This window comes from Sander lucioperca, chromosome 10 (assembly GCF_008315115.2).
Source record: "Sander lucioperca isolate FBNREF2018 chromosome 10, SLUC_FBN_1.2, whole genome shotgun sequence".
In the NCBI taxonomy this organism is placed as follows: domain Eukaryota; kingdom Metazoa; phylum Chordata; class Actinopteri; order Perciformes; family Percidae; genus Sander; species Sander lucioperca.
The window spans coordinates 7,494,580-7,519,624 of record NC_050182.1 but is presented as its reverse complement, the minus strand read 5'-3'; the positions used below and the strand labels follow the sequence as shown (position 1 = coordinate 7,519,624).

General features: G+C 41.3%; 1 protein-coding gene across 1 annotated transcript in view; it reads left to right on the top strand.

Annotated features, from left to right (window-relative positions):
- Positions 1 to 9,615: 9,615 nt before the first annotated feature.
- The window catches only part of tgfb2 (transforming growth factor, beta 2), a 77,282-nt gene continuing 61,852 nt past the window's right edge, over positions 9,616 to 25,045 (top strand). The window contains exon 1 of the mRNA XM_031319813.2: positions 9,616 to 10,913. Within this exon, the coding sequence (XP_031175673.1) occupies positions 10,568 to 10,913 (346 nt within the window). The 5' untranslated portion in view covers positions 9,616 to 10,567. The remainder of the gene's footprint in view (positions 10,914 to 25,045) is intronic.

The following is a 25,045-nucleotide window of genomic DNA, read 5'->3' as shown; positions in this document are numbered from 1 at the left end:
GGTCAGCTCTGTGCTGGGTTGTTGTTCACAAACCAACTAGCAAGCAGTTTGCAAGGCTGCAGTAGAGATGCACGCCCAAAAGGAAAGAAGGAGAAACACCTACTTTAAAACGTAAAAAAGACTTGGATATCAACAGGTTTTTGGATATGCGCAAACATCGCAATGCTAACCTTTTCAAGAAGGTGGTTGAAGGAATGAAAGGGGGAGGCTGTGTCTGCACGGTCCAACAAGTCCGCCACCGTTGGAAAATTGTTTAAAAATCCTATTTTGCACAGCAACAGCAATATTAGTGGAATATTCATTTTCTTTTTCAGCTTAGTTGGAATATTGTCTTTTTTTGGAATAAGGGCAAATGGGCAAAAACTGGAATATTGTGCATACGTGCATGTAAACGTCATTGTTGTCCCTGTTGAAAAATTTTTTAAATCGAAAATGTAATCGAGCCCTAAAAATCAAAAGTCAAAATAAATTATGATACTCCTACATGTGAGTGTTGTATTAACATTAGTCTCGCATTGCCAGACCTTCCTCCACAGCGCTTTAGTTGTGCAACAGAAAACTCAGATTGGACAGATAGTCTAGTTAGCTGTCTGGATTTACCCTGCAGAGATCTGAGGAGCAGTTAACCATAGTCCTCAGAAACCCACCAGAGTATAAAATTCCAATAAAAATAAAGCGGAAGCTAACGGACATCCAGCTGTAAAGAGTGACATCCAGCGGATTTTTCCGGTGGCAACGGACCAATCCCAGAAGTGGAACGTCACGGATATAGACTATATTAACACTGACTTGGAAAAATCCTATCCTTTTAAAGCAGTGGTTCCAACCTTTGGATTGGGACCTCCACAACAGACACAGAGGGTCCTTCTCACTTCCCTTTAATTGCATCCCCGTCTCCTCCACTTGCCTCCCTTCCTTGGGTCTTAGTCCAAATGAAAATAGCAGTATCGTAATACTTTTCTATAGGTTTTCCATCCTGTAAAGACTGGAATGTTCAGGTAAACTAAAAATGATTAGCAGTTTGACTTTGAGCCATTTCAAAAGCCACAGCACTGTCTCTTTACGAGCTGAACCAGGTGAGCCAGTTGTTCTCTTCACCCCCCTCTAGTGTACTGATGCAGCCGCCTCCTGCTCTGCAGACTTCTCTCTCTGACTTGTTTTACTCATTATATTTTCACAGAGCGTTAGCAGCATAGAAGGGGCACTGCAGCGCGTCAGTCTGTCTGCACCACACTGGACGCTTGTCTGTCATGGCAAGGCCATGGCCTGCCACTCTGGTATGCTGCCTTTTATTCTGGCCCTGTTGACACACAGCCTGGGGAACGGGCTTCTGTGTCGCCTCATTTAGTGCCACTGTCTCTCTCTGACACTTACTGTACGTCTGCTCAGAGCCTCCAGCAAACTGAAGCTTCAAACTGACTTATGGCCCAAATTGTGACTGATATTTTTGAAATATATGACAATGCACATTAATTAATCATAAATAATCATTTTAATAGTAACACCCACTGTAAAGCTGGTCTTTGCTGACCTCCAGTGGTGTACCGTATCACCTGTGCTGTGAAGTTACAATTGTTTGTGTGAAATGCTTGACTGACACATAGCTACTGAATAAATTTAGATGTTGACAGCATGGGAGTGTCATGTAGCCTAGCCAGAGGGTTAAAGATCCAACCGGTAAATGTACTGCATTTATATAGCGCTTTTCCAGTCTAAACAACTACTCAAAGCGCTTTACACAGTACAGGCACTGTTCATACACTACTGAGGCTGCTACACAAGGTGCCACCTGCTCATCAGATAAGCATTCATGCATATCCACACACCGATGGCTCAGCACTGGGAGAAATTCGGGGTTCAGTGTCTTGCCCTTCAACATGGGACTGCAGGGGCCAGGAATCGCCCCCCCCCCCCCCCCGACCGGTAGACAGCCTCTCTACCACCTGATCCACAGACACCTGTGTGGATTTATTTACAGTGTGGCCAAATACACAAATAAATGAGACAAAGTTAAAATAAAAAAAATAAAAAACTTGAAACTATCAAGTACAAACTTGTACAAACTACAACAAAATCTACTGTTACCAAAAGCACGTGTTTGTGGCAGCATTGCTTCTCGTCTACACCCTGTACGATCAATCCTTTATATATATATATAACTTACAATTTCATAGGCAACGACAACTCCACAAGTCAACTCAAGCGACTGAGTGAGCAGAGAGACAGTCCGAGACAGGTTATAGGAACTTCCCGACCCGCAGAGCAGGAAACATTGCAAGCTCGCAGACCATGATACTAACTCGATGACTCATGAGTTGTTGATGACGACTCATGAGTTCTCGCGTGAGTCAGTCAATCGCGCGAATCAGCCGGCTATGAGTGGATCTGTAGCAGACGAGCGAGGTCTCTCCTCGAGCTCAGGGTAAAGCAAATCCACAACAAAAGCCATTCTTTCACTTCTGAAATAACATACAATGTTCTGCACCTAGCCTAGCTAGGCCTACTGTAGGTTTTGGTGTATAAATGTAGTATGTTTAAATGCAATTAGGTCGAGCAGCCAGTCTGAAACATTGCAAGCTAGTAATACTAACTCAAGTGACTCGCAAAACCCGGATCAGTTTAATGAGTGCCTCAGAATACCCTTAAAAGGAATCGAGTTTGCCAGGCCTACGCAACAAACTGGCCTCCTTGAAGGGGACATATATACCGACTTGGCCAAACCAAATTACACACACGGGGAAAACCAAAATGGACATAATTACAACTAATACAAATAAACCCAACCTAAACCTAAATCCCTCCTCCAGCACGTTAGCCGATGGCACGGCCCAATTGGCAGGCCATAGTATATAACAGTCCTTCACCCTTGGTCATGCCTTTTCTGCACTGGGAAGGATCTCACCACCAGCATTATAACAAAGACAGAAAATAATGATTACTAGAACAGAAAACCTTACAATGTAGGAAAGAGTGCACTCCATTTAAACCATGTAAAGCTAAAGGAAATAAACGTGGATTATGAATTAACCAAACAGTGTGTAATGTGTTTGTTTTGATGCCTGAATTGTTTGGGGTGTGGCTGACTGCACAATAAATTAATGTGTACTAAACAGCATGGGGTGAAATTGTTTACCATATTACCATTGCTGGCTGTTTCAACCTGTGTGGCCTAGGCCATCACACACGTGTTTGTATCAGCACGGCTTCCTTCCTCTTCGGAGCAGCAATATGCCAGTGCCTTTATTACAAACAATAAAAGACAATGAGTACACACCCTAATGTGGGGACCTCCTCTGTAACTTGTTTACAAATACAAATTGTAGATGGTGAATATGAAATGGCTTGAATTTTTTTTTTTTTTTTTGCTTTAATCCTTGTGTTTACAGTTCCATAACAACTAAGCAAACTCAATCTGCTGATTAAGACTGCATATTACGATTGAAAGCTCTGGAACAAGTAAGTAAGTGGACCTGTAAACTTGTTATATAATGCTGGTGTTATGATTTAAAACCTTTGTATGATGATTAGATAGGGATAGAGTACACCTAGCTCATGTGCAGAGCTTTGCTGAAAAACTAAAATCCCAGTCCTGCATTCTCCTCATGTCTGCTGCTACAGTAGTTTTCATTGTGCGTAACAGGTGTTGGAAAGGACATTCAGCCTGAGACACACAAGCACACGCCTCGCCTGGTCTCACATCTGTCTGTGTGGGTACTGATTTAGTGACACCATCTGGTTTGCAGAAGCCTCTGGATGCAGAGAGTCAGAGATTGGCTGTCAGGCCTGATGGATGGCTGGCTTTGCTCAAGCAGAGTGTGGAGGGCCGGCACCAGGCTTTAGCAAATAATGAAAAAAATGGGATTTTCTGTGGGGTGTGAACATAAATCAAGCTGGCACACAGCAGGCTCAGAGAGTGTGGGAGTGTTCAGAGGAGACCAGGTTGGAGGAGCACATGGTAAAAGCTGGTCCTGTCCGGTCAAATCTGACACAATCCAATTCAGAAAGGTGAATGGAGAAGACACACTGTTCACTTCACAGTATTTTACAGTTAACTAAAGTTAAAAATACATTATATAGCTGTTTTTTGTCATTTTCTTTTACAATATCTTACAATTGACTGATTCAGTTAGTTTGTATTTTGTACATAGCCAATGTTTAATAAAACTATTTTTTTTAAACCTAAATGAATACTGACTTAGCAGGTTAGGAATAGTCACACATCTGAAAAAAATGCACTTTTGTTAAGAAAAAGGCTATTATATATTTACTCGTTGTTACTCTTCCCAAAATTGCTGTCCAAAGCAGAATGCAAACCATAATGAACTCTTTGTGAGTGAAGAACAGAGCTAAATCACTGATTTTTCAATCATGTAACAGACTTATTTAAAACACAGCTTTTTATTGCACTTTACTTTTTATTTTAAAGTGCTCATATTATGCTTTTTGGCTTTTCCCCTTTTCTTTATTGTGTTATATATATCTTTGTTGTGCATGTTATAGGTTTACAAAGTGAAAAAGCCCAAAGTCCACCCCTAAGGGACTTACCATCTCCAACAGAAAACACTGTTCACAAACTGCTCCAAACAGCTCTGTTGTAGTCCAGCCTTTACTTCAGAGACAAACGTGGTCACTTTGGAACACACGTTATAATGCTCACCTAGCTGCTAGCGTGGCACGCCCTCATACTCTGCTTCTGACTGGCTAGTAGTCCTTACCTTGGTACTGCCCATGTGCGACTTCCATGTGGAACAGAAGTGAGATGCCTCACTCTGTAGCTAAAACAGAGAGCTCAACACACAGGGTGAAAAGAGGAGCTGCAGCAATGTGCAGTACAACAAAAATATGGTGTTTTTTAAAAGTTAAAACATGTAAACCTATTCTGGTACAACCTCTAATACAATTATGAACCTGAAAATGAGCATAATATGAAACTTCACATGCAGAACAATTGCATGTTAAACTAGCGCTAACAAAAACCTGAGACAGAGCTTTCTCTCTCAAAATGCCAAAAAGTGTGAATGGCCGAGTATTGGAAGATGACAAGGGGGTGAGTTAGTGACTGACTGATGTCCCACTGGAAGACACTAGTTATCTTAATCCAGCCTTGGTGGCCCTTGGACTGTGTTTAAGACAGACAGAGAGAAAGTGTCATTAATTCACTGGCTTAATAGATGTCCACACATTAACTTAGATACTAGTGCCCGTTCAAAATGTGCCTGTTTGGAACGGACCGATTGCTTGGCCTGTGGTATTGCTGCTTGTAGAATTCTCCACAACCAAAATGTACCCCAAAATTACTTACAGAAGGACCCCAAACCACTTATTATGCAAATTATAATGTATTAATATTCTTTCACAAAACACAAAACAAGTTTCATAAGCTGAAATGTGTACTCTTGTGTACACACAAACACACACACACGCAATGTCCCACCCGCTAACTGCATCCTTCTACCATTTCGACTAGAATGATTCTTACACATTCAAGATGCAACATTTGTTTTTGGAGCATGATACAGTACGGGTAAGTGTGGTTTTAATGCTGCCTGCATAATTCTTTTGCGTTTTCTTCGTTCTGCATTTTTACACACATCTCATTGCAGCAGTCAGGTATTGATAAAACCGTTAAAAACGATCAATAGAGCATTATCTAACAGATTATCTTTTATATTAACAGTAAAGCTCTGTATTTAAGAATAATGAATACCGTTGAAATCCTGCTTTTGACTGTTCCATTTCATTTTAGTTTAGTTTTGCTTAGTTTTCAGAGTGTGTCTGCTAGTTTTAATTCAGTTTCAGTTTTTCAGAAAGGTTTAGTTTTAGTTTTACAGTAGTTTTAGTTTGTTTTTGTTCTGGCAAGGTGCAATGTCTCAGAATTATGTAGCTGTACATACAAATCACATTTTTGGAGAATTTTAATGTCAATTATATGGCACAGCACTAACTCCTGAAATTTCAATGTCAAGTCTGTTTAGTTTCTGTAAAAAGCTAAAACTGAAATGATTTGCGTTCATTTTCATTTTATTTTGATTATTTTTTAATCTGGCAATATAGTTTAACTTTTTCTTATTTAGTTTCAGTTTACAAAAACTGTTTTTCACTGCTTATTTTCGTTTTAGTATAATAACCCTGGCCCCAAACCACATATAGTCAAACTAAATCCTGTCCAGATACTGTATTCTTTGACACAGATCACATTAGGTCTGCCTGAGAAGTCTGATTCTGCTCCAACATACACTATCTATAGTTTTCACATGATGTCACGGCACTATGGAAACGCCCACCTGGAGGGCAAAAAGAAGCTGCCCTCCACTGTCCGCAAACGAGTTAGCTCCACTTTAAACACACTGTAGCCAAAATGTCAGATAGTTGTTCAATTGGATGCCCAAATCGAAGAGAGGCAAGCCTTGGTTGTGTTTTCACAGAATATTATCTCAGAACGAAAACCCAGAGAGGAGGGTGTTGTGGATTTGTAGCCTGACAAGCCAGACCCACATCAAGATGTTGGGTCTGGGAACACACCATTGGCAGGGCTCAATCCGAGGGGCAGGATAAACGGTTGTCTTTCAAATTCCCTCTGCACTCAATAGGATAGCGCTACAACCAACCAGAGCAACACTAGTTGATAGATTAGACTTTTGCCGTATCCGGTCACCAAAACTCCGAACACATCTTCCTTTTTTAAGAATGACTTCAGTGCCGTTCTTTGTTCTTTTCTCAAAGAAAAGCTTAACTCCAAGTCTCCAAAGCCGATTCCAAAGAACGCTATTCGCCAGCAGCAGCAGCCATCTTCTTTGTTTTCAAGTAGCAGGGAATTCACTCAGAACCGTCGCAACTCTGCCGTCATTTATGTTAAAGGTCCCATGGCATGAAAATTTCACATCATGAGGTTTTTTAACATTAATGTGAGTTCCCCTAGCCTGGTTGGTGGCTAAGAATGGCGATAGATGTAAACCGAGCCCTGGGTATCCTGCTCTGCCTTTGAGAAAATGAAAGCTCAGATGGGCCGATCTGGAATCTCCCCCTTATGAGGTCATAAGGAGCAAGGTTACCTCCCCTTTATCTGCTTTGCCCGCCCTGAGAATTTGGCCCACCCATGAGAAAGAGAGAGACATCATGGCTTGCAAAGAAGCGAAGCATGGCAGTTGGTCAAGGCCACACCCCCACCCTCCACCTTGCCCCCCCCCCCTCTCTCCTCCTCAACAGCATTTAAAGCTACAGACACAGAAATGGCACATCCTAAGTAAAGCTCATTGTGGGACTGGCTCTAGTGGCTGTAATTCTGCACCAAGGCTGAATTTCAGGAAAGAGACTTCAGATACAGTATTAGGGGACCACTAAGGTCTATATAAAAGAGACTTCAGATACAGTATTAGGGGACCACTAAGGCCTACATAAAAGAGACTTCAGATACAGTATTAGGGGACCACTAAGGCCTATATAAAAGAGACTTCAGATACAGTATTAGGGGACCACTAAGGCCTATATAAAAGCATTCAAAAAGCAGCATGTCATAGGACCTTTAAGCCCACCCACCGACTCTATACATGATGTGATTGGCCTGACTAGATTTTGGATTTTCCAGCTCGCAAGCCAACGGAGAGTTGCTAGACCACCCTGGCTGCAAATTACATTTGCTGCCACTAGGGTGCATCTAGATTTCTAGGCTAGTGGATTTGTGCAATTATACGTACACTGAAACTGATCACCCATGCAACCAATGACTGCGGTCAAGCTAACCGTATCTCCCATCTCCAAACCAGCTCATTTAATTCAAATTGGCAGGGACATAGCTGTTTTTAAAGTGGAAGTAAACAACGTATTAACTAGCTAGCTATTGCTAGCTCAACTCCTCGATCATAACGGATTATAGTAACTTTTACCACTGCTTATTTTAGATAGCCACTGCAAGAAAACGTGTAGATTATCAAACAGAAAATGGATCATAGATGTTTCTGACTGCCGGTGTTAGCTAGCGCACCAGTGAGACATCCTTTTTCCCAGAATCATGTCTGACAGCAGACAGAATTGCATGATGAAATGCAATCCAAACACTATACAACATAAACATAGAACACGCTTTCTTGCAGTGACCTTTTTAAAATGAGCAGGGGTAAAGTTACAAAATCATGTTGTGAACGAGGAGTTGATCAGTAGCGTAGCTAGCTAGCTAGTTGAAACACTTGAATGATTGAAACATCGCAGTGGGTGCTGTATATGGATCACATGACATAACTTGCAGTTTGTATATATATATATAAAAAATAAACCAAATATATATATATATATGGTTTATTTTTTACCTGAAAGGTGATCTAAACATTTGTGGGTTGTAAAAGAAGAAGATTTGACAGGCTTGTGCGGCAGCTCTATGGAGTTCCCAGTGTGTTTTGTCCTCCAGGTCTCCGCGACAATCACGTGACTGACAACTACGAATAGCCAAATTAGCATTCAACCTGACGTTTGAGATCCTGTCTCCGTGATATGTTTTTCAGATCAGGTCGGCTACTGACTGACTACACAACATGTAGTGACACAGAGGCTCAGATGGTGGTGAGGCTGTGGCTGATAAGGAGAGGTCACTACTGTGGTTTCACAGATTCTATCAGACACTCAAGCCCCAATTTAGCTGAATAAGGCTGGAGTTAAATGAAATTATGTGAAATTATATGTTTTGGTTCCTGACACCATTAAATATGCAGCTGGAGGTCTTCAACTCTGAACTCTGCACAACATCAAAACACAACAGTGCCCTTCTGTTTACATTCAGCTGCACCCAGAAGAGACACCCTTCAGCTCAACAATGGGGAAACTAAAGAGATGATCAGAGACTTGGGAAAAAGCAGGAGATGGGATTTGAATTTATTCTGGTGCTAATGAAAACAAGGTTTACAAAAACTTAAAGTTAGCTCATCGGAGATTATATTTTCAAGGAACAGTTTGCTTCAGTAGTGTACTGAAATGACTACTGCTGAAAAAATTACAGCCCACTGTCTCGCATCTCTTTTTTTCAGCTTTATCAAAAGACTCAGAGTATTGTTCTAAAACCTTTGTGCTTTCATGTCGCTAATGCCTAAATTAAAGTGTGTCTCGTCAAATGACCACATAACAAATCTGGTCAGATAGTATGACAGCATAGAAAAACTGTACACATTGCACCATTGCACAGAGTGGGAGGAATCAGGGACTAATAGGGGCCCAGTAGATTATTTTGCCCATGGACCCCCAAGCAGCCAGCTAGAAGGAGCTGTTTTTTTTTTTTTTTTACTAATTGTCTTCTTTGCATTATTTATGGTATTTTAACGTGTCTATTTATATTATGATTTCATTATTATGCTGTGTTGAATGCTGTCTTGTTCAAATCAAGTTCCTAAACGTTTGTTGTGATGGCAATGAAGTTAGCTCATTAACACACTCTTCCAGACAGTACTTGACATTTTGAACTTGTGTATAATGGAACTGTGACATGGAAAAGGGATTTTAACCGTTTCAAGTGTAGAAAACGATAAAGATGTTTTTGTAGCGGCTTAAAAAAAAAAGTTTCAGACGCCTGAAATTGACCGACTTTAGGACCTTGCGTCACGACGCAGCAGGGGCAACGGGCCATTAGCCGTTGCAGCGCTGTCCCAATGGGCACAGTGAGCACTCCTATTTTCAACAAATCGTCTCGCGACGTGGAATTTAAGGGGTTCCCTTTCTCCGACAGTGATGACCACAATCTCGGTTTGAAGCGGGCGGAGGGAGGAGCACGTGTGGTAACTTTAGTCCTTTATAAATCTCCTACAAGCGACAACTGCTGTCCGCTATTGACACGCGTAAAAAAGACGAGCCGTTCCCCAACTAAATGGGTTGAGGGAGACGCGTTAAAGCACTATGCAGTCGCACTTAAGGCAAACTCCGAGCTGTTTTTTAAAAGCTACTTTTAAAGGGAGACTTTCTCATCGTAAAATCACAACTGTGTATGAATCTGATTTGATTTCGCCTTAACGCGTCAGCCAAACTTGAAAAAATAAATCACACATTAAGTCCCTGCTGAACGCCAGGACCGAGTTTGAGTTCGGATGTTTATTAAACAAGTTTGTGATATGTCTGAAGAATAAAAAAAAGGCAATGAATCGCACAACAAAGCACTGAAGTTTGACAGACCTGGGCTGGTGTTGGGGTGAGGTGCGGTTGGAGAGCTGCGGTGGAAGTGTGCTCAGTTCCACGGGCTACACGTCTGTGCGTCCCGCTGACGAAAACCGACTTTTTTTAACTCTCCTGTTTTCATCTGATATATTTCAGATCCGTTTGGTGGCCGCACGTCCACCTCTGGAAACATTCAGCTGCACCTTTACGCACTCTCGCTGTGCGTTCACCGTCATCCGGGAATAGATTCGTTCGATCCCTTTCTGAACGAATAACGGGTCTCTCTTTTTTGTGTCGAGACAGTTGAATGGATTTTAAGGCACACTTTACTGAAACTAGGGCATTAGAACCATACGACTTTCATATAGCTGTTATTGGGTGAACATTTTCCTGAATCTGTTTTTTTTTTATCTGAGATTTGAAGACGTCAGAGGAGAAGATGAACCTGTGTATCGTCAGCCTTCTCCTCACTTTGGATTTAGCCACCGTGGCGCTCAGTTTGTCCACATGCAGCACGCTGGACATTGATCAGTTCAAGAAGAAGCGCATCGAGGCCATCCGAGGGCAGATCCTGAGCAAACTGAAGCTCGCCAGTCCCCCGGAGGACTTCCCCGAGCCCGAGGAGGTGTCTCGAGACATTGTCGCCATTTACAACAGCACACGCGACCTGCTGCAGGAGAAGGCGAACGAACGGGCGGCGACATGCGAGCGGCAGAGGAGCGAGGAGGAGTATTACGCCAAAGAGGTGCACAAGATCGACATGCAGCCTTTCTACCCGTCAGAGAGTAAGTACGTGTACGTGTGTGTTTGTTTGTTGTGCGTGTGCCTGCGCAAAATGTGTAGCCTATGTGTGCGCACACATGTGCAGGCCCTATGTCGCCCCACTTAATGTCACTTGAGTGTAAAGTTTAAAAGTATTGAGTCCCAAATAGCGTTTGTGCGAGGTGACGTGTGTTTGCGATTGTTTTGGAAAAGCCGTACCACCGTGCCTGGCTGGATGAGTGCAGATAGAATGGGGGAGTTAGAGCTGAGCTGGAGTTCTTGGACTTCAACAACGATTCCTCCTCTAACTCCGAGAACTGCAGAGTGAACGGCCATCAACAGAGCCAGAACAAAATCCCATTATATAAAACCTTGTGCTGTAGGCAATGTTGACTACATTAATCATGACATCTGTACGCTTTACCATCACCTCCAGTAACAGTTAGAGCTAGGGTGTGTAGTGGCAGCCTTTACCTTGACCATGGCCCGGTTAATCTGTTGCTCTGGGGCAAAAAAAGCCTTTTAGCCTTTACCCTCGGTTCTCCTCTAATGGTGTCTCTCTATGCAAGTAGTTTTTTGGCTTTGTTCACTCATGTTTTGAGTTATATGTCTCTGAGATTTCTGCCTCTACACCACTTATTGGAACTACTTTCTATTAAAATGGTATCCCTGTAAAAGCTGTGGATTTAATAAGGACACTATTTCTGAAAATACTTTTCTTTAATCTGGTGAACTAATCCTTTTAAGGCACATTTATTCCCACTTTACTCCTTGAGTAGTTGATCAAGTTCCACCACGGAAACTCTCAATCATCAATGATCTGAAAGTCTGCGTCATAATGTCACCATATCATATGTCTGCAGTGAAAACCCAGTACACCAGCGTCTTAGGTGATTAACAGTAAACTGGACAAACTGGCCTTGCAGTTTGGCTGCTCTCTCTCTGTCTCACTGCTCTCCTCTGTGGGTAAACTTCACACAGCAGGGTTTACAGAATCATTGAAGAGCTAATGTTGGGCAAAGTAGGATTAGAACACAGTTCTATTAGTGTTTTATTTAGAGCAGTTGCAGATTGCAGCTTTAAAAGTAGGAGGGAGTGAACTAAACACATTGTGGTGGTGATATTGTCTTCTGATTTCTAAATGTAGTATTGGTACTGACATTAGAATGGTGACAGTAATGACTAGCAAAAACAAGCTGTTATTGGACTGAGTACACAAGTTGTAGAATATTTGTCCTTGAACTCAGTTTAAGCATTTTTTACCTTGTGTTATCATGTGTCATTATCTTTAAAAAAAAAATAAAAAATACATTCAGTATTACACAATCACACAATCCCACCTAAACTCAATTTATTTAGTCAGAAATTCTTCCACTGGTAGTACGGGAGGATTTCTCTATCCTTCTTTTCTTTTAAAATGTTGTATTGTTGTGGGGGGGAAGAAAAAAGCCACATTTGAGTAATAATCCTTCTAGCAGAAGCTGTGAGTTTAGTTCTCTGCTGACAGCTCCTGCGCTGAATCCACCAGCTTCAGTGATGCTGTTCTGGAGCTGACCCTAACCTTTGACCTCCCATGTGGAGAAGATGAATTCCTCCTTCAGTGGATCAAAGAAACATCAGAAGAAAGGCATGGCTGTAGAAACAAAATAATCATATCAAATGAAACTGTAGAGCCATTAATCTCAATATGGGTTTCCCATTCACATCAGAAATGTGAGCACGTGAACTGAAGCAACAATAAATTAGCACGGCATTTTGTATGCCCTGAGGTGTATTTTGCATTTAATGTTATCCTTGGCCCTGCCTCTTGTGTAAATACCTTTTTAAATATGAATAGATCGGGCCTGATGCCAAGTGCAGTCAGGAAAGCATTCACAGGGTATAAATAATACTGAGTCAACACGCAGAGAGGAAAGAGGCCAGAACTCATTTCCATTCATTTGAACTGGTGACACTGGCCAGGTCCTTATATCTGGAAACAGATGCTGACAGGAGAGAGATCAAGCAGTGTACCCTTCAGCTGATATGCTGAATTTTTTGTCTCTTTCTCTTGATGTGCGAGCTTGAGTCGCTGTGAAAGTGAATATCTCTTTTTCTCACACACACACACACACACACACACACACACACACACAAAGAGTATGAGCCTTGTTTAGTTAAGTCAGGAGATCTTCAGAGGTAGCAATGTGGGGCACAACGACCTTGAGAGCCTTAAAGAAATTCTAGGCAGCGGAATGAGGAGGGTGTGGGGGTGTATATGGAAAGGGTTGGAGACACTATCCCAGGTCTCACAGTCAGTTTTTTAAACCCAGTTAGCTGTGAGGCATTGTGTGTATGCCCTGCCTGCCACTCACTGCATGGAAAATTCCAGCAAGATAAACGCTAAGTTGGTGGCTAATAACTTTTAAGGTCTTTTTGGAGATTTATCACAGTAACTGGGTTTAAAATAACATGGGTGTTAACCAGGCAGGGAGCGTCTCATGAAAAATGGTATAGGTTGCATTATGGGGAACGTAGGAACCAGCATTTTCTAAGCTTGACCCATACTTTATCTGACTAAAAGTCAATATATTTTGTAGTGGCTGACCTATATGGGTTTTTAGAGCGCTTAGGTGCAATGTTGGTGATGGTGGTGAGCGCGCAATTACTTACATAAAGCTTATTGGTTGTCAGTTGCAGCGAGGTAAAGATCACTAAAGCAAAACTTGAAGGAGCAGCTTGTCACTAAAATGAGAATAGCTGGTCCACCTTAAAGCCAGCCCACCTTACTGTAAGTTAGTCAGCCTGTGCTAGAGTTGTCCTCTAGCTCTGTGCCGGCTAACCCGCTTCACTTTAACCAATAGGTAGCAAGCAAGACACAGGAACTTGGCTTGGGTCTTGAGGAGTTGTGGCATTTATTCACCAACAGATAAACTGTACACACTCTGTTACATTCACAGCTATAACGTTACTGCTAATTTCATACTCTAAACCGAACACACTAGTAGTGGGCGGTATGACCAAAACTTTGTGTCACTGTATTTTTTTTAAGATTCTGGCAGTTTTACGGTATATCACAGTATTTTCTTTATTTTGCATGACTGGGCCTTTATATAGGTTTATAATGGCTTATTCTACTGTCAGGAGTACATAGAATATAAAAAAACATTTTAATGTCATCATGTTTCCTGAAAGCTTTGATTACGAAAGGGTTTGCTTGGCTCCACATTATACAATATATGAAGGAAATTAGAATGCATGAAACATTTACAGAATGTAAAGTATTTTTATTGTGCAAACTGCAAAGTAGTGAAATAAATAAATTAAAATTAATAAAAAGATATACCAACAACTTTAACTTTAATTTTCTCCCATAGCAGCTCTATGTTTTTCTTGCTAGCTGGTGGATTAGCTCGCTGTTATTTCTTGGCTGATTACAGATATTTCACTCGCTTCTCATCCTCATTTATTCTGTAGAATTTTTTTCTCTCCACCGAAGCAGTAGTGTGGCGAATTTCTGCCAGGCTTTCTATGTCGCCGGAGATCTTTGTAAGTGCAGCATAGATGTTACTGATGTCATGATGATGTTATGAGACTGCTGCTTGCTAGACACAATCGTACATCTACCATCTTGGTCTTGCAAGGCATCATGTCTGTGGAAGCTCAGATGTTTTTTAATATCCCCACGGGCTATGGCGAGTGGATTGTGCCACGGATAACCTACTGACTGCCTACACTGTCGCGTGACATCTACGTGTGGATGCACTACACCACCGCCAGTGTACATCGTCGTTGATAAGCACGCCGCCACATCTACGCATCCTCGCCAGACATGACCCCTCCCCCAATTTAGAGTAAATTCAAGTCAATCAATACGTGTTTTAAATATGTTAAATGTCTTTCAATTCATTTAACACATACATGTTCCAGGCCGTTTCTTCATTATAAAAGTTGCTCTAAAAGTACTTCACAATATAAAAATTATATAAAGCTGAATTACACCACCACATTATGTGACTTGCAGTGTTGGAAGAATTCATTGCTTGTAACAATCATTGAACAATAGGCCCATCTACTGGCACTTTAGCACTTACTGTTAAAGGTCCTATGATATGCTGCTTTTTGGATGCTTTTATATAGGCCTTAGTGGTCCCCTAATACTGTATCTGAAGTCTCTTTTATATAGGCCTTAGTGGTCCCCTAATACTGTATCTGAAGTCTCTTTTATATAGGCCTTAGTGGTCCCCTAATACTGTATCTGAAGTCTCTTTTATATAGGCCTTAGTGGTCCCCTAATACTGTATCTGAAGTCTCTTTTATATAGACCTTAGTGGTCCCCTAATACTGTATCTGAAGTCTCTTTTATATAGGCCTTAGTGGTCCCCTAATACTGGATCTGAAGTCTCTTTTATATAGACCTTAGTGGTCCCCTAATACTGTATCTGAAGTCTCTTTTATATAGGCCTTAGTGGTCCCCTAATACTGGATCTGAAGTCTCTTTTATATAGGCCTTAGTGGTCCCCTAATACTGTATCTGAAGTCTCTTTTATATAGGCCTTAGTGGTCCCCTAATACTGGATCTGAAGTCTCTTTTATATAGGCTTTAGTTTACCTTGTTCAGCTTTGTTTTTTTTGCCGTATGTCTATTTCTGTGTTGAGAGCAACAAGAAGGCATAGTTATTCTACACTAATGCTTTTCGTTGAATGACCAGAGTGATGCTATAGTTTTTGCTGCCTTCACTCACTCATTGTAAACTCCCAATATGGATGATTGTTATCATGAATCAATATTGTGTACTTTGGTTAAAAAAGAGCAATCATTGATAACTTTTGTGATACGGTTTTGGTAGGCTATATATAAATTATTGTTCTTAAATTATGCAACATAGCTAATTTGCCTCAGTGTTATAAAGAGAAGAAGAGATGAAGAAGAAGCAGATGAAGCAAACAAATATTTAAGGTAAAATTATTTTATTCAAACAACAGCCATCTGGTAACAAGTGTGTTTTCCTCTTCGTGTTCATGTAGTAACCTGATATCTGTAAAGTTGAAACATTCTGTTTGGGCTATTTTAAGTGTTCATTTTGAAATTACTGTAAAATTTCCGACAGTACTTTGCATTTACGCTAATATGTACTATATTCGGTCTGGTTGGGTTTGAGTTGCTGCAGCTGCTACTAAAGGTCCAAAGCATATGTGGACTCTTTGTGGCGGGTGCCGCGGTCATTTGTTGATCTTAACGAACTCCATTTCTAATCAGTGTTAGATAGTTTTGCACCTAATGTTACCACCAAATTACAAAATACTGACTCGTGACTTTGATTGGCACAAACAATATCACTAGCCCATGTCGGCCAATCAACTTGCCCGACATGCTGTTTTACTGGCCCCGGGCTATTGGGCCATTGCTTATGTCAAACCCTGACTCTACAAATGACCCCCGGATGTTTTAGTTTTTAAACATTTTTAAGCTTGTGTATGTTAGTATCTCAATAACAAATACAAATTACCAACCGGGAGCAACTTGTCTGCAGGAGCCGAGCGAGCAGCAGGACCTCAGAGTAGCATTATCCTAGCCTAGCTTCTTAGCCGTTGTTAGCTTGGGAGCTTCAAGCTAGGTGGGCGTGGTTTCATTCAACGGGCTTCATTCTCCCCGCCACAGCTCTGTCCACGCCTCAGGTCCTTGCCCATTTTTGAATTAACGGCGACAGCAGGAGCTACCCACTTTTATCTTCTTTTTGGCTCTTTAGAAACCAATGGGTGACATCACGGACGCTCTGTTGATTTTTTTTTATACAGTCTATTAATGTGTGTGTCTTAGCTGTAAAATAATTAGTCTAATAAAGCTCAACAGTGTGGTTCAGAAAAAATACGATGTAGTGCACATCCATGTAGTTGCTGGTGCAGGACAAAAAAGGAAATGTAGAAAGTAAATGTAGAAAGAAGGTGAAGTCCACACAACAGCTCAATGTTCCGAAAAATACTTTTAATAGTGCATAACTTGGCCCAGTAGTAATTTCCACTCCATTAGTAAGCTACAGTAATTGATGAATGGCATCATCACAAGAGATGAGAACTTTCATTCACTTTCATTAAAATCTCATTACATGTCTCTCTCTGAAATAATTCAGGCCCTGTCTCGGTGTTGATCGGAGTTGCTTAGAGTTTTTCTTTGGTGACGGCCTGCTTGATCGTAGTCCTTTTTAGCAAATATGTTTAACTTTCTTGCCAAAAGTTAGGTGAGAAGATTGATACCACTCTCATGTCTGCGCTCTAAATATGAAGCTTGAGCCTGCAACAGGTTAGGTTAGCTAAGCTTAGCATAAAGGTAAAAAAACAATAATTGCTGTTTTACAGGGGGTTAAAGCAACATTATGTAACTATTCTACCTTAAAATTACAGCTTCAGAGGGGCGCCCTGGTACCCAGTCGTGGTAGAAGTATTCAAATCCTTTTACTTAAGTAAAAGTACTAATACTACACTGTGAAAATACTCTGTTACAAGTAAAAGTCCTGCATTAAAAAATGTTGCTTAAGTAAATTAGGCACAATACGTTTCGCCCCACCATCTGGCCTTCCTCGGGTGTATTTGATTGCAGTGACCCATGACCCTTATCTGTTGTCATCACATCACATGGTCAGAGATCATGTGATATGTGAAAAATAAACATACATAGAGATACTGTTCAGACATAGATGTACATAGGCTACTAATACTGTTCAGATTGTGTAATTTTTTTGAGTGGATTCTTAGCAAAAACCCCTTTGTTCTTTCACAAATATGTGCTCATTCATGTGTAGGGTTGGGTACCGTTTGAATTTTTACGATTCCGATGCCAAACCGGTATTTTTAAAACGATTCCGATTCCTAACCGATTCCTAAACCTATTCTTGAAAAACTGAAAAATGACATCAAAGAAAGGCTCTTTTATGGAGTTTTTTTTATTATTGAAAATTATTTAAATTGAACAATATAGTAACGTTTTAAAGTACTTAAATATATAATAAGTAAACCTAAGTCACCTAACACTTAACTACTATAATTTAACAAATAACAGTTACACTATTAACAAGTAACAACAAAATAAATGTTTCAAACTTTAGCAGTTCTTTTGCAAAAGAATGACCATATTTGCCTTCTCTGGCAAGATAAGACACCTCTCCTGACTTATGGCATGTCCTGCACAGGAGAAAACTCTCTCAGATGGTGTCCAAGAGGCCTGTATACACAGGTATGAGTTTGAAAGGGCAGACAATTTGGGGAGGCTGTCCCGTCTCCCCCACCACCAGGCTACAGGGTCTTGTCTTGAACGATAGACTAGCAGAGCAAGTGTAATATGTTTACTAGCGATCACATGCAGTGAATGGTTAATATGCCTTTACGTCCGTTTTGGTGAGCCCAGAGGGAAAATATGGCATTTTAAAAGTAGCCTACATTTACGATAGCTAGCTAACAGTAGACTACAGAGAAACTGTGATATTTTTACGTCCGTTTCGGAGCGTGTACAAAAAGCCGTCTATCAGCAGTGATAGTAGAGTGCATGTCGGGGGATGGGCACAAGCGGGCACGTGCGCCACTCGGCAGAAAAGGGAGAAAGAAAGAAAAGAGTCTGCTACTGTCCGGAGCGGAGGAGGGAAAATATTTCAGTCGGAACCGAAATGAGGAACCGAAATTTGCGTTCTAATCCGGTCCGAATACTACCGTTTGCGTAGGAACCGGATCCATAGTGGAACCGGGTTTCGGTACCCAACCCTATTCATGTGTAATTACTTCCACCAACTAAACACAGTATTCTCGTACGCGTAGAATCTGCCATTCAGAATCATTCAGAATACATACGAGCGAATCACTCAAATGACGGCCGTCATATTGCCCCTCCATCTTTAAAATACATTAGCCAAAGAGGGACATACCTCCGCCTTTCGCACTTTTAAACTCAGTGGCACCGTGACGAAAGCCAGGGAGGGGGAGAAAATAACGGAGTCGCCATGGAAGTTAAAAAAAGAATTAAAATGACATGCCACAGGCAAAGCAACAAGACTCGGAATGGGAGGGGCTAGAAAGTAATATTCAGTTGGTTGTCATATACAATTTAACCGCTAGATGGGAAAAATTCTTACACAATGTAGCTTTAAGATGACAAGATAATGACCTCAGTGTTTCACTTTACAGATGATGCATGTAGTTATTTAAAACCAACAGACTCAAGCGGGTGTGACTCTCATAAATACAATTCATATTCTTTGCACAACAATTTAAGATGGCTGCACATTTTCTCAAAAGGTGACATGAATAAATTGTGACACATTTACGAAATAGATCAAAAACAGCAGTTAAGAATAGGGCTTGTTAGGATGACAAAAACACTGGCCTCACTGCTGCACTACATACAACCTAAGTGCCTAAGGCTTAAAAATAGTTACAATTTGGTGAAATAAAAGACAATGTCGAACCAACAATTGAGGCAGCCACTTTTTGTGGACTGTGCACTGATTTCTTATGTCTCCATTGGCAGGTTACGAGTGAGTGTGCCTCTTAAAACTCAAAATCAAAAGACAATTTTCAATACAAATATCATCAATATCAATATAAATACCATGCCAGAATCAAATGTGTGTTAGTACTTAAAGGAAAGGTACAATCTCAAAGTCCTCATTTAGTCCTCCTAGTTGTAGCGTACGTAGAGTGTAGATCCAATATGTCTCCCTTTGGAGTAGGATATTTTAGGGATGTCCCTAAAATATGTGGGTATTGAGAAGGTGCTAGGGGGGAGGGGGAGACATTCATAACCTCCTAACACAAAATTCGGCGGATGACACAATCTTCTGAACATAGCCATACTGAGAAATGTGTCGCCCCGTGTCAGCCGGGACGACAACGATGATGATGACGACGACGACGACTTATTTTCTTAACAACATGCTGTTGGATACTGTCCTCCTCTCTTACTTCAATGCCTAACAAATCTATCTCTCTCTCTCCCTGACCCTGTCTTTCACTGGTTGAAGCCTGAAAATATTGTAAATAAATTAATAACATAACTAATTGGTTGGTCGGACTGTTCAGCTCTGTTTCAGACTGATACCTCCGGTTCAGACTGGTCCTCATCCTCAACATGTGCCTTTTTCAGTCGCGGAAAATACTTTTCAATACTCATCTGGATTGAAGCAGCAAACATTCAGGGTAAGAGTAAAAAAATGACATAACATTATTTATAATACGTTTATTTGATTCACAGCTGCTACATATAGTGTTTTGACCTCGACAACCCAACTGCATTTTACCGCAAACTTGTGACTAGTTAACTTCCTAAAGCAGGCGCAATCGCTTGTTTGCTAAGAGTCGAGTCGGGACTCCAACATTAATACACTGACAACATTGTATTCAGAATATAACATATTTTTATAGCACTTTTTAATGTGTGATTGTGTAAAGGTATTCACGAAATAGATACCAACCTTTCGTGGAGACTTTATGGAGACAGACGCTGTGTGCACGGTGGGAGGGGCTGTGTGTGTGTGTGTATGTGAGCGAGACGCAAGTGACAGAGAGACGGAGGAGAGCAGGGAAAGGAAATGCATTAGAACATGTTTTAAATAGCGTTTTAAAAAAAAACTTAAAAAAAACAGAATAACGAAACGCAATGTGCGGCAGCCGGTGTTGATAGTGCGGCGGACCGCCACACATTAGTCTATGTGTGGGAAACACTGCAATAAACATAATGGAACTATGACTAATAATAGTAGTTGTAGTAGTTCATGGTGTGGCAGGGCGCGGAGCAGGACCACGGCGGCAGCTGCAACCATGATTTAGGTGCCACACTAATCCAAGGAAAACTGCGAGGTGAGAAAACATAAGGACTCCGGGGAATAAGCTCCCCAGAACTAAGTTGCGCTCTGTAGTGTGGGCTGGTTGACACAGTCCTTCCCTGTTTGTGGGCTATAATCGAGCTGAGTGGACAGAATGTCTGTGTGTTGTGGCCTGTGTGCCCTCCAGCTGATTGTATGTCTCTGGAGTGCTATAGAGTTCCAGGTTCCTCCACAGCAGCATGTGAGCTCGCATTCACAAAACAGTCCTTTAGTCTCATGTAGCCTACTAAGGAGTCTGACTGAGACAACTGAGAGCTTGTGTTCAGGCTGCATCGGCAATATAAGATTTGGTTATTATTGAATGATGCAAAGAATATTTTTATACTGAACTGCAAAACAGTGATTATGCTCAGTTGGAACTTTCAGTGTCCACACAGGAAGTAGTGATGTTCATATTATATAGTGCATTGTAAAGTAAGGATGTGAAGGTTGGATTGTTAGTTAAAGATGTTATAAATGTTCACGTTCAGCATCAAAGCTTCACATTCCATCTCATTCTAGTAGTTGACGTTTTTATTATTGGAGAATAACCACCATCTTTCCCTTACTTTAAGGAAATGTTTTTATCATATCCATGTCATTACCATATCATATTTATATCAAATTAAATCATCAAATTATGCTGCGGAAATGGGTTGAGAGCTTGATTTTTTTTTTCTTCAGATTTGTTGGATACAGGTGCAGCAATATCATCTTGAGGTCAAGTGGAATGTTCAGACAAAATGAACACGGTTTTATTGATCACCTCCCTCCACAATGTTTTCATTTTGTCACATTCCAAGACACAGTGCATAAATGTTCCTTAAGCCTCATTGTATTTAAAGTGGACATATTATGCTGTTTCGTATTTTCTGTCATATCTACAATGTTATAATGTCGGATTTTCATGTTAAACATGGCCAAAAGTTAAAAAAAATTTGAATAACGTATTTTAGAGAAATCCCCAGGAGCTAAAACGTTCAGATTTCTGATTTCTTTCGGGAGGGGGGCTTAAAGAGACAGGCGCCCCAACAGAGCATCTCATATAGAGGGTGAATACAGGAGCAGCAGCCATGGGCAGTATGAAAGAGATCATGTGTTTTTTAACATTAAAGCATGAAAACATGTCCTAGTACAAACACAAAATACAAGTATATACCTGAAAATGCTATATTATATTTCCGGTATATTACTGTTGTATTTATTTTATTTAACAGGTGTTGTGTATGTCTGCATCAGTCAATTATATTGGAGTAGCTGGCTGGCTGGACAGGCTAAGCAATAGCATGTTGGCTAAGGGTAACGCTCATGTTAGAGATAAGGTTACATCTGCAAGGATTTAGGGACATTTCAAAAGCATCACACATGTCCCAACAACAGAACGGATGAGAGACACTTATACATTCCTTTATCTATGGTCTACATCGTTAACAAAGACAGAAAAACTGTTCTTTGGCCGGGACCAGGGGCGTAGCACAAAATTCTGGGCCCTGTAGAAAGGCATTTTCTATGGGCCCCTCCCCGCAGCCACAGCTATTCATTCAACATCTTTTTGGGCCCTCCTCACATGAGGGCCCTGGGTACTTAGTCCCCTTTTCCTCCCCAGTCCGACGCCCCTGGCCGGGACACCAAGTCTGGGCTTCCTGAATGATAGTTGTCAATCAAGGTAAACTAAGGAGGTCTGTGTGTGAGATCGCCTTGACCAATGTGACCAATCATAGCAGGGCCTGGGCCTCCCTTGTTTTTCACTTGCGGGTGTGTGGTGGCTGCTCTGTGTATGTGGTGCTTAGTTTTATACACGCAGGTCAGAGCCGCGGGAACATATTTTGAATTGGGGGTGCTGACAAATTTTCCAGAATGAAGTTTTCAGCCAAAGTCAACCACCAAACTGCATCCATCACAATTTATTGAACTGTATAGAGATTCAATTCATATAAATAGCCTATCGAAGACCATAATTAGCCTGCCGTGGGCTACTGATCCTGAAACACCGGGAAATAATAGACCATTATCGCTATTTAACCAAGTTAAATTTCTTTCATACCCATACTGTCAAGATGAAGACAAAATATCTCTATTTATGAAAACAAAGGCACTTCGTGGTGTCAAAACAGTACTAAGGCTTCGGTAATAAAACTGGAACACAGGTACATGCTCCACAAGCGAAAAAACAAAAACAAGAATAAAGTCCAAAATCCAAGACAGAACAAACTAGGCACGGGTAACGCAGGATATAGGCACAAAGCTACGACAATGGTACAGAATATGCCTACTACAAGCTCAAAAACGGAGCCACAAAACACAAGGGTAACATATCACTGAATTACAGTATATTAAATCAAATCAAAGTGAAGCAAGCGAGTCAGTCCTGACACAAACACTGAAATAGAGAAATGCAGCCTTAAGTTTTTGTAGCACAGCAATAGCAAATTAAAGCCATAAAGATATTGGGCCTAATGTATCAGAAGTTATTAACGCATGTTAAGCTGGACCTAATAATTTTATAACAATACAGTAGGATAATTAAAAATAGGTGTGCCCTCATTCTGGTTTTCCAATACGTAGGCTAAGTAGGCTTTACACAAGTGTAAAAAAACACAATTATCTCCAATAATTCGTATAAACTTTCAATTGAACTGTTACTGAACAATTGATAAATCATGCCAATTTACTGCACGGCGGCAGCATAATAATAGTAAACCAGCGTTATTACCTTGTGTTGCAGTCATAACACACAAAAAAAAATCCTCATCTCCAAAACGTCTACCAGGAAAAGTGTGACCCCTAGGCTGGCAGCACTGAGTTGACGTTGATGTTCCCTCTGCGGCTACCCTGGTGCTGCTAGCTTGGTTTACAAAATTAACTCCCTCGTCGTCTGTTGCTAGCAGGGTCGCTACTTCATTCAGTTACAGTTGCTGAGTTTTCTGCCTCCGGTCTTTTACGCTTTTTAGCTTGTGGTTGATCTATAAAGAAATCCAAAATGCGCTTTTGTGCCATGGCTAGCTAACTTCTGTACTGTTGTTGACCAGCCGGGAAAGTTTCCACAACTATCTTCACCACTCATGAGCGTCAGAGACGTCAGAGGCGCACGGCGCGCCTCGACTCTTGGCAAAATGGGCAGATTCATTCTAATCAAATTGTGTTTATTTCTTACTTACCAAATTTTAAAATGTATTACATTTAATTTGTAATGAAAGGGATTAGGTTTATATTAATAATCAAAGTATTAAAAATAAATGTGTTTTTTTTTTTTTTTTTTGTTATTATGGTTGTAGTAGTTTCTCCTTTCGCTAGGGGGTGCTGCAGCACCCTCCGCACCCCTAGTTCCCGCGGCCATGACGCAGGTGCCAATCTTTCTCTCCCTATGTTTTCTTTCACGCTCACAGCTGCCTGTACAACTCTCGATTGTTGAATTGGTGCGCGAAGAGTAATATCTGTGCATGTGAAATGATATAATTTGCTCATGAGTACTTTTTATCACGCTCGCGAGATATTACATAATCCTGACGCCATGATTAGAATTCCTTCTTTAAAGAGGTCACCTATTTTACTTATTCCTTACTTTGGAATAAGTAATAACCACACATAAATTATATTAAGAACTACAGGGTGAGCAGTATGTGTTCTTAAGTACTTTAGCTTAGCTGAATACAGGTACAAATGCAATGGTACCTTAAAGGAGCTTGACTCCATGTCCATCCATGACAGAACATCTCCAGAAGAAAAATAGCCAACTCCACATTTACAGTGATATGATGTTTTTGGTTTTGTGCCGCATGTATTGGGCGGCATGTTCTATTTCGTATAGGCTTCGCCCTCTAAGCCACGCTATTGGATTTATCCCTTTTGCGCATGCGCAGTCGTGAAGATTTTCTTTCCTGCTCTAGTGTGCCGCTCGGGCTTCAACTACGTCTGCAAATACTGTATATAAACAGAGCGGACCCGTAGCTCCGCCACCGGAAGCCGACCCCCCCGTCCCCCCAAGATCAGGTTTGCGCCCAGATTACTGACCGGTCACACCAATGTGCGGCCCAGGGCTTGGCGGCGCAAAACAACATCGCCTTGCTAGCCTCCACCGTCTTCCGCCATGGCCACCGACCCGGAGGCTCTTCCTCCGGAGCTAACAATGGAGATTGGCAAAGCGATGACCGCTAGCCTCACCCTCACCATGGCGACCACGGTGGCATTGTCGAGGATCCAGGCGTGGCAGACTGTGGCCCAGCGAAATATCTGGCTCCACATGTCACAGCTACCCACGGAGGTCAGACGTGAGCTTCTGTACGGCCCCATAGCTCCCGATGGGCTATTTGGGCCTCGCTTACAGACAG